The sequence below is a fragment of the Rhipicephalus microplus genome, chromosome 1, assembly GCF_043290135.1.
Source record: "Rhipicephalus microplus isolate Deutch F79 chromosome 1, USDA_Rmic, whole genome shotgun sequence".
NCBI lineage: Eukaryota > Metazoa > Arthropoda > Arachnida > Ixodida > Ixodidae > Rhipicephalus > Rhipicephalus microplus.
Window position 1 is genome coordinate 168116005 of NC_134700.1, and position 13536 is coordinate 168129540.

Consider the following 13536-nt stretch of genomic DNA (forward strand, 5'->3'; position numbering starts at 1 on the left):
TTGGCTTCTTGCGTATCAGTTTCTGTCGTTCCTTCTTCAAGTCTAGGTGAATTCGAGACCGTACCATTCTATGGTCACTGCATCGTACCTTGCCAACCACTTCCACATCCTGCACGATTCCTGGGTGTGCAGTCATTATAAATTCTATTTCGTTCTTATTTTCGCCATTAGGGCTCGTCCATGTCCACTTGCGGTTTTCTCGTTTTCGGTAGAAGGTATTCAAAATCCGCAAATTATTTCGTTCTGCGAATTCTACTAGTAGCTCTCCTGAGGCGTTTCTAGTGCCGATGCCATAATCCTCTACTGCCTGGTCTCCAGCCTGCTTCTTTCCTACCTTTGCATTAAAGTCGCCCATCACATCACTATAGTATACTGTGTTTTTACCTTACTCATTGCCGATTCCACGTCTTCATAGAAGCTTTCAACTGAAGCGTCATCATGGCTGGATGTAGGCGCGTAAGCCTGTACTACCTTCCTCTTGTATCTTTTATTCAGTTTAATTACAATACCTACCACCCTTTCATTAATGCTATAATATTCCTCTATGTTGCTATGTTTCTGTGAATTAGGAACCCCACTCCCAGTTTTCTTCTGTCTGCCAAGCCCCGATAGCAAAGGACGTGCCCATTCTGTAGCACCGTATAGGCCTCATCTGTCCTCCTAACCTCACTGAGCCCTATTATATCCCATTTAACACTCTCTAGCTCCTCGAATAGTACAGCTAGACTTCCCTCACTAGGTAAGGTTCTAGCGTTAAACGTTGCCAAGTTCATAGTACAGCTAGACTTCCCTCACTAGATAACGTTCTAGCGTTAAACGTTGCCAAGTTCAGGTTCCAATCGAACGCGTGAGCGTAAATATTTATAAAGACGTCTGTTTAACTCTTCGATCGTTGGGCAGGCGCAGATGGAGGACATGCACGAGGGCGCCATGCAGGGCCGCTTGGAGGAGGTGCGCAGCTTAGCCGAAGAACGTCGCCAGTTGGCCTACTGCCGCGACCAGCAGGGCGCTAGTCCGCTGCACAAGGCCGTGCTCTTCCACCAGCGCCCCTTGGTCGCCTACTTCGTGCAGCATTTCCCCGCAGTCATGCACTCCAGGGACCACGTAAGTCATCTTGCACAAATGGTTTCCTGTGGAAGGTGTAGAGATCGGGTCTGTTCTCAGATGCGACTCATTTGAAAGAGGCGTTGCCTATATATGGAGTATTGTGATGTTACACGTAATCGCTCGTCACCCTTATCAACTTTAAACTATAGAACGTTGATTCTGACAACTCTTATCCGCCATGGTGCTTCGATGGTTATGATGATCGACAGCTGACCATTACAACGACCCCTTCTTTTGTCTTCGTTCTTCTAGCGTCCGTATTTAAAAGGAAGTTTTGGCACGGAATGTAAGTTTTTGCAAGCGTGCGTGAGCTACTGGCTTGTGCATTGGATCTTAGAAGACATGAGGGGCACTTGGAGAAATTATTCGCTTATCAAACGCGATTTTAGTTGGCGTCATGGTGAGAGCAGTTAGCTCTTGGCGATGGGGTAGGTTACCTCTGTGTTTCCTTTTTCTTTATTCTATCTTCACTGCTATAACAGCGACCATGCTCAGTACGTATAACGTCGACAAAGCGAACACAACGTACGCTGCTCCCTTCCGCATTTGCAGCAAGGGAGGACGCCCCTTCACTACGCGGCCGTTCTGCAAGACAAGGGAGAGATCTACCGTATGCTCAAGACGGCGGGATCTGACGAGAACGCCACCGATGTGGTGAGTGAACGCACCTATGGCGTGACCCTGTCGGTGACTGAGCGAGTTCCTCATGGCCGCGGCTTTGTCATCGGGCTCTGTGGGACCTCGAGTGCACTTAGTCGCTTAAACATAACAACAAATGAGCTCCGTCCCCAGTACTGCAGTGTGCCGCCATCCACCTGGGATGGTGAACCAGTCATGCTAGGTGGTTTCCGCCGTAACGGCTGGTAATCTTCCGCAGCTAATGTTAATAGTGCGCATGTTAATGTACGTTCTTGGTCCCTATATATACTTCAAACATTACGTTTACCCGAGCTGTAATGTGAGAACGTTTGCTGACGGCTATTTAGCTATCGCCAGTAGCTCGAACGCTGCTCCACCGATTTTATCAACAGAATTGTCTGGCCATAAAGTGCAGTTTATGAGCATATCATACAATCTAATGTACGGGTGAATGATCAAAGACGCTGATGCAGCGTCTGTTGCTGTCCTGTGATAGAGGACCTCACATGGTTCTGTGAGCGCTTCACATAATACGCCGACACGGATAACCCAGTTCATTCTGCTGTGAACATTTAAATCCGTGTAATCTAGTACGACGCAGCGAGAAATACAAAGAAAAATGATAGGTGTAATCCCGAGGGAATAGAACAAGCAGAGCGTATCAACGAACAAACGTGTTAAGCACATCACATGCAGTCTAAACCAAGAAGAAGAAATGGTCATGGGCAGGGCCCGTAGCGTGAAGGCAAGATAACCGCTCGTCATTAAGGATCACGGACTGGATTCCAAGAGAAGGCAAGATAGTGAAGGAGAGACAGAAAGTTAGGTGGGCAGATGAGATTAGGGCATTTGCGGGTATAAAATGGCAGCAGTAAGCACAGGACCCAGTTGACTGGCGGAACATGACAGAAGCCTTTGTCCTGCAGTGGGGGTAGTGAGGCTGCTGCTGATGTTGACGATGAGATGGTGATGATGACGGTGTTCAAACTTCCAATAATTAAAAAAACGATTATTACATAGAGAGTATGCATTAACGTCATTGCCGTTTTTGATACATCTATTCAGTATATCTGGTATTGCTTGCACCAATAGTATTTTTACCGCGTTGCTATCAGCACTGCCCTACATGCTACATTATCTATATTCTGTGACTCCTGTACTAATTCAGATGGGCATATGTTCATGGCACAAAAAAGCAAAGTATGTAAATAATAGGTAATAATAAATGACATTCTTTACGCAGTATGGTCATACACCGGACTTCTATCTCGACGCACCGGGCGAGCTGACGCTGGAGCAGCTCAAAGAAGGCAACTTGTCGAGTCGTTCTAAGAAGGCCAAAAATCGAAGAAGGAAGTCGGGAGACAACAGCACTGCCAGCGTTCGTGGATACTCCGCGAGTAAGTAGAATAAAAGGTTACCCTTCGTGTTAACTTATTGATTATTTTTTTCCAGTGTAGATTAACAACACTCCTAATGGTCTCAACTATATACCTGGAACAAATTTGAGAAATTTTCGCATAGTGGCTTTAAATGAAAACAAAAATGCGGTTGTCCGTCCGTCACAGGAATTGGTATAAGACGAAAGTGAACTATGTCTCCACAGGGATATAGTTAACCGTTTACTCTTCATCTATGTATGAGAGCTCGTCCAATGTATATCGCTGCTTGGCAAATATAGCACCGGTTTGACGTGAACGTAACAGCGTGTCCTTGTGCTTTTTCGTGTGCTTTCTCATGCTTTTTTTTGCGTGTGATAATGTGTGTGGGGTAGCTTGCTTTATGTTTCCTGTCCTTAAGTAGATTATTTGGCGCGCACGTGTGTGGCAGATAGTTTTTGCCAGTGGTGTGACAGCGCCAAGGTGTGGTGGGCCGCCGAGCAGCTTGAATGCGAGAAGAAGCGCTTCTAAGGAGCACCACGTGCTCCCCTGTCATCTACTGTGTCGGCAAGCGTATGATTCGTTATATAGCACTTCTTTTTTGTCACAAACGAGGGCTAAAACAGGAGCGTGCCTCTGCATCCACACGAAAGCATCAAGCCACAGCGCCGACCATTCCCCCTCAACAGGCTAGCGCGACGAAAAAGAAAACAGCTTTCAAAAGGCACCCAGGGCGTGCCCTTACCCTCTACGCAAGCGACAGCCCTACGCCCGTGCAGATCGGGATAATTCGAGACATCCTAGTGGGGGAACCTTTGGAGCCGACCATTTCCGCAGACGATCCGGCTCGACTAATCCTTTTCCCCTAGCTTTCACTGTGGTACGTGTTACGCGCCGAACAATTACTTGGAATGTTGGAAAGGATCCAAATGGGAGATGACGGAGGGTAGGATGGGATCTCGGCCAAGAAATTTTGTTATTTGAGCGGTTCGAGTGAGCCGTGCAGTGTGGTCAGTCGATCTTGAAAAATCGAGTGACTCTAACGCCGTGGGTACACTTTTCCTAAGAGTGTCGCTGGGACGTCGATCAGCACTGCAGTTCGTTTGAGTGTTTCCTGGAAGAGAGATGTTTGAGAAACATTCGAATAATTGTGGACTACAGCCACGTGGTAAATATTCAAGGTTTATACGCGTTCTTGTACAGTTTGTAATACGTAAGGTCACATTTTTAGCACGGTACTTTTGTTCTCGTTCTTTTAAATGCCCTCTAAGGGATTTTGTACGTGTGCTCTAATTTATACCTGCCGAGTGTGGAAGTTTTTCTGATGCTTGTGCTGCCTTAACGGAGAAGCAGTTTTAGGAGCGAAGCTCCTTAAGGCGTGGGCTGTGCGTCCCCTGTATGTAGCCACCTCTCGTTCAGTTCTAAGTATTACGCTAGCCACCTCCCGATCTAAAGGGTACAGCCATATCCATCCGTCCATCCGTCCATCCGTCCGTCCGTCCGTCCGTCCGTCCGTCCGTCCGTCCGTCCGTCCATCCATCCATCTGTCCATCCGTCCGTCCGTCCGTCCGTCCAAAAGATGCAAGATGTTATAAACTAGACGGCGGTACGTGTAGTTGATTATGAAAGATGCGAGGTGTTATAAAATAGGAATGATGCCACATATGGCGCGTGTCATCGTTCGATATAGTGCGGCGACGTACGCTAGGGGGAGCGTTGCAATAAAATCGAGTTGGCAAAATGTACGGAGGATTCATGGTTTACCAGGTTTACCTCCGGAGCTTCGCCCACTCATCATCATTCACTTCGTGGATATGGCGGCATTTTTTTGTTTGTGCTGTAAACTCTTCGTTTTAACTCAGTTTTTGGACCACAACCATCGTTGTATGCGCACTAAGACGACCTAAATTTAAATTGTGCGTGCTTTCGTGGAGTGCGTTTCGCCGGACCGATACACATACGCATACCCGCGTATGGTGGCCTGTTGTATACGGCTACGTGCCATGCGGGTCTGGAGGAAAGGGTTTGACGACATACGCGACAGGACTTTTCCCGTTTTTCATGTCGTGACCCGACAGTCATATTGCTCAACTCTCTTACCCTAATATTTTAATTTAGGTGTATACACCACGTTAAATAGGCGATCACGAGGGTACCCAGACGTGTGTGGCTATACACATAGATACGTATAGATAAAAACGCTCAAGGTGCCTGCAGTTCGCTAAGAAGTGCTTCACACTTAGGACGGCACTTTTCCGGCATTTGTATGCCGCTGGAATGTTACTGCGCATAGGAATGGGGAATGAGATTGAAAAATTCTACAAGAGGGGAAGATAATAATGGTTTTCCTTATTTATATATGACATATCTTGTTCAAATATCACTGCTATTCATCGACGCTGTGCTTTCCTCTCAACAATTGCACGCTTTTTAAAGTTTCGAATACTGTTTTTTTTTCTACAGAGCCGGCGGGCCTGAAAGTACAGATCCGCGAAATCATCGGCCAAGGAAATTTAGAGGCCCTCGAAGAGCTCGTCTTACACGGACATGGTGACCGGCTGCTGGGCGAGACGAGCCCCAATCCGGTCGTGCAGGAGTTTCTGGACATCGTGCCCGGATATATAGTGAGAAACGCTTGTGACGTAATCTGCTCTTCTCGATAGAAACTTGTGGTGCGAAGACATAGGTTTGGTGGATACGGTTGAAGCGAAGGAGATAAAGACAGTGCACGCGAAGAGACAAGCATTGTTCAGACTGTCGCATGCCTTCGATGCTATATGTGGGTTGACGGTGGTGTTCTTTTGAGTTTATTTTTCCAGGTTAGCAAGCTTCTTTAAAAGGCAATATTTTGAGAGGCCGAAGCCTAAATTAGCTGAAATACAAATGAAAAAATCACAGCGTATTCACGGAGTGAATAATGATGAGTAGAGCGAAGTGCTGGAGGGTTCTATTGCTAAAGCGTGAACCACCCGCAAATATCGCCCACTATGCATCATCGAAGACGTGACAAACAAGGTATATATTTATACAAGAAAGTTTATTATTCTTCAGTGGTAGCTATACGTCGCTTGCATTCCCCCTTCATTATAATGGCTTTATGATCGGTGAAGTGGTGAATTGGTGATGGGGCGTAGTGGTATCTTTGCAAGGACGAAGTAGTACGCAGTTTGCAAAGGGGAGACTAAAAGCGGTCACGTATAAATAAGGGATGGACACAGTAGGGCAATCTGTGGTTCTTTACCGTGCACCTTGATACAAGTACATGACCGTCTTACGTTTCATATTGGCCACTTCTGAACAGTATTTGCTTTATTGTCGGGGAAGTGGTGGATCGGTGGTAGGGCGTAGTGGGATGTTTGCAAGGACAAAGTAGTGGGCAGGTGGCAAAGGTGAAACTATAGGCAGTAACGTACGCACATTCAAGGGATGGGCAGACTCACGCCTTTAGGATCTTTACCCCTAAAAAAATGCCAGGCTTGCGTGAAAGGCGTGGCACAGTCACAGCGAAAGCTACAAGAGCGACCTTTCAGAGCCTTTTCTAAGCTCTCATTGGGTAACTGCTGCAAGCACACTTGCTGGATACCCACTATGGCATTAATAATAATAATTTTTGGGTAGTACACCAGCATTCGCAATTCTTTCTTTTTTTTGTAATTCTTCTGAGAAGCGTTGTATCCGCTAAACACTTGCGCAGAATTTTGTGCCAATTGTTCATGCAGTGGCTAACGAGGATAAGGAAATATGGCTGTAGTGGGTATGCGCAACAGTTAATAGGAGAACAAGAACAAACTTCTTAATAGGTTGAAGCGTTGGACGACCCACCCGTAAAGCTATTCATATTGTGTGACGCCTCGTTCTTGTTTTGCCGTTCTTAAAGGCTTCATTACTTATTTTAACGCGATTCCTTTCCCGACATCAAGCCTGCCTGAGGCAAACTTGCGAACAAGTCCCAAGCCCCGGCGTGGCTCAGTGGTGGAATACTAAGCTGGCACGTAGCGAACCCGGGTTTGAGTCCCGCTGTGGCCTTAATACGAAGTTTTTTTTATTATTATTTCACGACGGCGGTTACAGACACCAGCGGCGGTGACAGTGGACAACTACGGCGCCGCGCGTGACCTGAGTTTCGATCTCATAACAGCTTTAGCTATGAAAAGATGAGTATGCAAACAATTATTTCACAGAACTGATTTAGGACAAGTTAGATCGTTTCTCAAAGCCATGCGTCTCTATGCCAAATGCTTATTATTATTATTAGGATTAATAATAATAATAATAATAATAATAATAATAATAATAATAATAATAATAATAATAATAATAATAATAATATATTATTATTATTATTATTATTATTATTATTATTATTATTATTATTATTATTATTATTATTATTATTATTATTATTATTATTATTATTATTATTATTATTATTATTATTATTATTATTATTAACTTTCCGCTCTCACTTGCGCTTTGGTCGTTAGCCGGCGTCTTGCTAGCCCCACTAATAAATCATACAGAAACAGAGAAGTACCATAGCTCAATGATGCCATCTATGCGAGGTAAAGCAATTCTGATCGAGGCGCTCGATGCTGGTGATAGGATGTCAGGACGTGATTTGCACGTTATCATCACATCCAAAATACGCCTCAATGATTTGATTTATATTTTTTTATTTGAGCATACTGCAGACAATTCTCGACCCATGCTGGAGTGGGGATAAGGAAATACATACAAAAATAACGAACACAAATTACATACACGAAATAACAAGAAAAATGATACACTGTCAACAACTCATAATTCGAATTCGACACACTGTATTAAGTTCATGAACAATTGAGTGGTGTTAATTCACACAACATTCCTGTCTAATCTGCTCGTGGTGAATAGCTGACGGAAAAGGGAATTTTATAAGCTTTAACACGACCTAAAGGTTGGTGTATTGTTTTAGAATGGTTCTGTCGCATTGAGTGTTTACATGGGTCTAACAGGTATTGAGAACGTGATTTTAGAAAGTCGCCATGGTGTAGTTGGTAAAGAAAATTTAGTCGCGAGATCATTCTGCGTTGCGAAAGAGGTTTTAAGTTTGCTCTTGCGAGCAAGCCTGCAGAACTGCATTGATTGATATGTGGGGTTTAACGTCCCAAACCCACCATATGATTATGAGAGACGCCATGGTGGTGGGCTCCGGAAAATTCGACCATGCAGAACTGGATTGCCTCGATAAATATAAATATACAAACCTAACTGCCATTTTTGTATTCGATCTATTTTGCTAATGAGGTGCTTTTGATGTGAACTCCAGATGAGATCGGTGTACTATAAACGTGATCTAATTAGTGTTTTGTATGCATTCAGTCTGAGATGTGGTGATGCAGCGCACAATTTTTTTCTTCGGCAAGGACAGTTTTTTTTCCCGATTTCTGACACACTGCCAAAATATGTTCCCAGTTGGGGTTCGCCGAAAGTGTAATGACTAAGTATTTTACTTTGCTGCTTTTGTTGATAATTGTATTTTTTTGCGGTATATGTAAACTTAAGGGGGTTAGTCTTACTTGTGAATGAAATGAAATGAGCTTTGTATGCGTTTATTTTATGCCCTAAGTATTACACAAAAAAAAAAGGTGTTTGCAAGGAATTGATAAGTTTAACTTAATCGTCTGAGCTGTGTACGGCAGCGTACACGACTCAGTCGTCGGCAAATAGTCGCATCCGAACAAGGTTATTAACAGAAAAGTGGATGTCATTAATAAACATTAAAAATAAAAGAGAAGAGAGAATCGATCCCTGAGGTACTGCAAAACAAACATCAAGTGGTTGTGATAGATGGTTGTCGATTGTTACGCTTTGTCTTCGTTTGGTTAAGAACCGTAACGCAAAAGATCATTACCTGATATGACAAAATCTAACCTTTAAAGTTTGCTTATCTAGGGCATTGTGATAGTGACGTGAACATTCACTGCTAGAGCTGTGATGGAGGCCCAGTGGCCCAGTGGTTATATACGGCACTCGGTGACTCAACCGAAGTACACGTCTTTGATCTTGGGCATGCATGGTGGTTGCTCTCCGGTAAAGTAAAAATGCTAGAGGTCCATGAACTGCGCGATTTTAGTGCTTGCTAAAGGGCTTCGTGGGGTATAGATTACCCGGAGCATGTTGTAAGGCCTCCCTCGTAGCTTGGGTCGTTTTTGTATACGTTAAAGTCTATCAATCAACTTACATTCTTCGCAACAATTTTTCAACCGAAATGCTGACTCGACTTGGCAAGTTAGTGGAACGCACGCGCGCTTACATACCGCTGTTGGTGACCTATTCGCGCAGGAGCAGATCAGCGACGTGCATCGCGCCGTGGTTCGGGGCCGGCTGCGCGAGGTGCAGACGCTAATGAGCCACCGTTCGCTGTCGCTGGCCCGGGACTCAATGGGCGCCACGCCCATCCACAAGGCCGTCATGCACGGACACATGGACGTCGCCCAGCATCTGGCCGAGAACTTCCGCGATTCACTCAGTGCCAAGGACATTGTGAGTGGCAGCGCTAGTGGCCCGAATCAGTATTAGCCGGAAGCTATATAGGATAAACCTGTAGGGATTACTATAGAGCCCTGTAAACAATATACTGTCGCATGTGAGCATGTACCTGCCACCCAGGTGACCAGAGTCGTTACAATAGGCGTGTACACAGTGCCCCCTCCTCTCCCATAATTATAGACAACTATTTCGTGTTTGTATAAACAGTGACAGGCGCCGTCGACAAAACTGGGGCGCTTGTAGCGACGTCGCAGAGGGCAGGTTCCGCCCAGCTCAAAGCTCGCCACCGTCATCTTTGATCACGTGACGACAGGCGCAGCAGCTGCGAAGCTGCCTATGAGCACAGTTATTCGGGAAGCGTTCGCGTGGGAGGCTCCCCAACGCCCTGTGATCGGAAGCAGCTTCGCAGCTGCTGCGCCTGTCGTCACGTGATCAAAGATGACGGTGGCGAGCTTTGAGCTGGGCGGAACCTGCCCTCTGCGACGTCGCTACAAGCGCCCCAGTTTTGTCGACGGCGCCTGTCACTGTAGAAGCGAGGCAAGTCTGTCACATGTCCTTACTGCGTCGGATCTGTGCTATCTTGGTTTAAAGTGCACGGTAATGTCCACGCGAGCTTTCGATAATACCGGCAGCCGAGGACGCGAACGCCGAGAGTCGTTCACTTCCCACCTTCCCCCTATAAACCGGGGACCGAGGGTAGGCCGTCGCGAGAGGCACATCGTTACTTCATTTTAATTTTTGCTTCCGGTGCGGCCTTTCGCACTGGACCACTGTGGGGGAGGCAGTGAAACTTGTCCAAATTTGCAGAAATTTAAATTCGCTGACCACATCGCCTTACTTAATTTCACGCTTAACGCAATGAATACCCAGTACGTCTACTGCTGGAGTACTATCATAGTTAAGAACGCCTATATGCAGTTATAAAGCTAATTTAATTGAAACATATATTCATCTTTATACAGAAAGAAAGTGATCCATATGATCAATGATATTAATTGGCGAATGCAATGTTACGGGGCTATTTGGAAGCAAACTGGTATAGTACAATATAATATCGGGTCCCACCGATTATTCATATTAGACAGCATGCACTACCTTTGCACTCAGTGATGGTTATACGCTCGCTTACGGTGAGGTTATACATATATGTATTAGGGTATGCCTGTATGCAAATTTATGTTACCGTCTCAGAAATGAGATAAAGCGGGAACAGAAAACGCGTTATCGATAGGTTTATTACTAAGCACAGGTGTGTTTATTCACTTCTTTTTCCCAAACAGGAGGGCCGGACGCCGCTTCACTACGCAGCCGCTCTCAGAGACGGCCGCAAGATGTACAACATGCTCATTGCAGCCGGTTCCCCGACGACAATCGTAGATAGCGTGAGTAACAACACAAAAGAAGGAAGAAATACCGACGCAAAACAGTGTTGCGAAATGTGTGTTTGAATGAGACCATGAGGTTGTCACGATTTTCTGCCAGATGGATCCGAATTTTGACAGTGATTATGTTTATTTATTTTTCGTTCGCAGGAGAGAGGGCGTGTACGAAGAAGTCTAAATTCACGTGCTCAAGAACATTATCGAGACAGGGGCACCACCTGCGAATGGATAATGGTGCCTAAATGACTGAATTTGGAGATTAAGCACACAGCTATCACCTATTGACAAGCGACGTCGTTGTTTTTTAGATAGATATATAAATGAGCCATTGTTTTTGCTCGTAATAACCGCGTTATGTCACTGCAATTCAGGAGGCTGAAGGTAATGCGGGCTCTGATGTGATAGTTGTTCGAGTCAAGTTTACGCCGGTGTGACACGAACTGTTAGAAATGAAAGTGCGCTGGTTATTTACCCTAAACTATCACGTGGGTACTGTATCTGTGATCACCGTTAGTGCGAATGCCAAGTATAAATAAAAATTTTTGGATTTCAATGATTAGCAGAACAGCGGCTATCTGCATTTGGTGTGAGCGCTTGTAGAATCGTGTTGTGACTATTTTCTTGACCGCAACGTGCTAGGTGTGTTATGTTGTGGCACTTTCCTTGTAGAATTAACAAAAATTGAGATTACCTAAAGGAATGCTGTTGCCACTATCATTTCGCATGCAGATAGCTAAAGCATGACCAGATAATGGAATCACTGTTTCTTCCACACATGCATGTGTCTCCGGTGCTCCGATGTTTCGCACACCACAATACATTTCTTTATGGACAAACTAAAGCTATCTAATCGCCTCGCGGCAAAGCGGACACTCTTGTCATTTATATTGGTCATGCCTGAAATGTGATCTAGAGATATTCTAAGCAGATAAACGTGCGACCGGTGCCTGAGAATCACGTGAGGGCTTTATCAACTCGCTTTCTGAAGACTCCACCCTGCTTAAAATTTCTCCGACTAGGTGCTTCGTTCACCACGACATCAAGGTATACAACCCAGCGTATACTAGATATCAAAGTGATTCAAATCTGTAAAAGTAGTCCTGGCTTACACTGTTAATTTGGCATTACTCTCCTGCCGCGCACAGAAAGGCAAGACGGCCGACTACTACCTGCAGTATCCCGAGAAACTGGGACTCGAACAAATCATCAAACGCAATCAACTGGCCAACGCGACCCACCTCGGAAACACCGTCAGCAGGCTCAAAGCCCTCGCGCCCCCTTCTATACAGAGTGAGCATGTTCTCAAAGTATTGGCACATTTCGTTGATTGCAAGCTGAATTTGTCCTCTGACGAGCAGCAAGTATTTCACTTCTCCAGGCGTTACGTGCAGTAGTCTTTGAAGGGGTGGACACGAAACTTTTCAGTTGGAGGTTTTTTTTTTTTTTAGTCAAAAGCCAAGCCCTCAAGGGCCTACGGGTAAGTGCGAGAGCGCATCGAAAAATATAAATACAGTATGTTTTATAGTTAGTTTTTATTGCTACGGTACCCGGACGTCACAATAGTGTGAGATTCTGTAGACCTGCTCGCACAACTTATCGGGATGTTTCTATTGCCGCTCCACTCCATGGCTCCTTTGGAGAGGCTGAAGCGGGAAATTCGTATGTTTTTGTACCTGATATCATCACAATTAGCCATACTAATAAACTGATTCTGCGGCCTGACTTCACGATAGTATCGCCATTAGTTGGTGCCATATGCGAACATTGACTTTAATATTAAAATAAGATATCTTATCATTTGCGGGGCCTAGGCGTCCCTGCATACAGAGTAAGCTGAACTTCGAACGTTGGTGTCAGTATCCCTTTAATGCTGCGAGGTTCGTCGGGAAGCGCGCGTGGTTTAATGGAATGACAATTTAAATGGGGTAGGGTTGTGCATTTGTAAACTCAGAGTTTTGCTTTCTTTTCACATCTGATAATTGGCTAGAGGCGTCGGCGTGGCATTGGAATCAGCAATGTAAATAAGCGAAACTCAATCAGATAAACAATGCTATAAGAAACGTTGCTTAAACGTGGTTAACATCATGAACTGCAAGCGCTTCGGGCCTGAAAGGCAGCAAGTGTAATATTCAAAGGACTTCTACTTAACGCTAAGTGTTTCCTATTTGCACTGGCCCGATATCGTTACTGAGACCTGTTCAGCCAGTTTCGTCTAAGACATATTTAATTAGTTCGTTGTGCCAGCACGTTAAACAATGTCTGTAGAGAGGACTTGTTTATGTTACAGCTATACATACTGCATGATTTCTCATTGGCTATGTAGATCCTGTTGTTGCCTTAATTTCTTTTGTTATCTTTTGAACCATTGTTGTGACTGTGTTGTGGCAGATGAGATGTCCCTTAAAAAACGCAGCTTCCCGTTTAAGTATGTTTCTATTGAGAATCAAATTAGCTCAACGGAAAGCTAGATATAAACATGACGAACTTAAAATGATCCT

The 13536-nt window shown here is 44.9% G+C and overlaps 1 protein-coding gene across 1 annotated transcript in view; it reads left to right on the forward strand.

Moving 5' to 3' along the window:
- Positions 1-907: 907 nt before the first annotated feature.
- LOC119178575 (uncharacterized) overlaps positions 908-13536 on the forward strand; it is a 129884-nt gene continuing 117255 nt past the window's right edge. The window contains exons 1-7 of the mRNA XM_075867818.1: positions 908-1104; positions 1660-1761; positions 2990-3146; positions 5589-5749; positions 9450-9650; positions 10937-11038; positions 12184-12328. Of these exons, the coding sequence (XP_075723933.1) occupies positions 916-1104; positions 1660-1761; positions 2990-3146; positions 5589-5749; positions 9450-9650; positions 10937-11038; positions 12184-12328 (1057 nt within the window). The 5' untranslated portion in view covers positions 908-915. The remainder of the gene's footprint in view (positions 1105-1659; positions 1762-2989; positions 3147-5588; positions 5750-9449; positions 9651-10936; positions 11039-12183; positions 12329-13536) is intronic.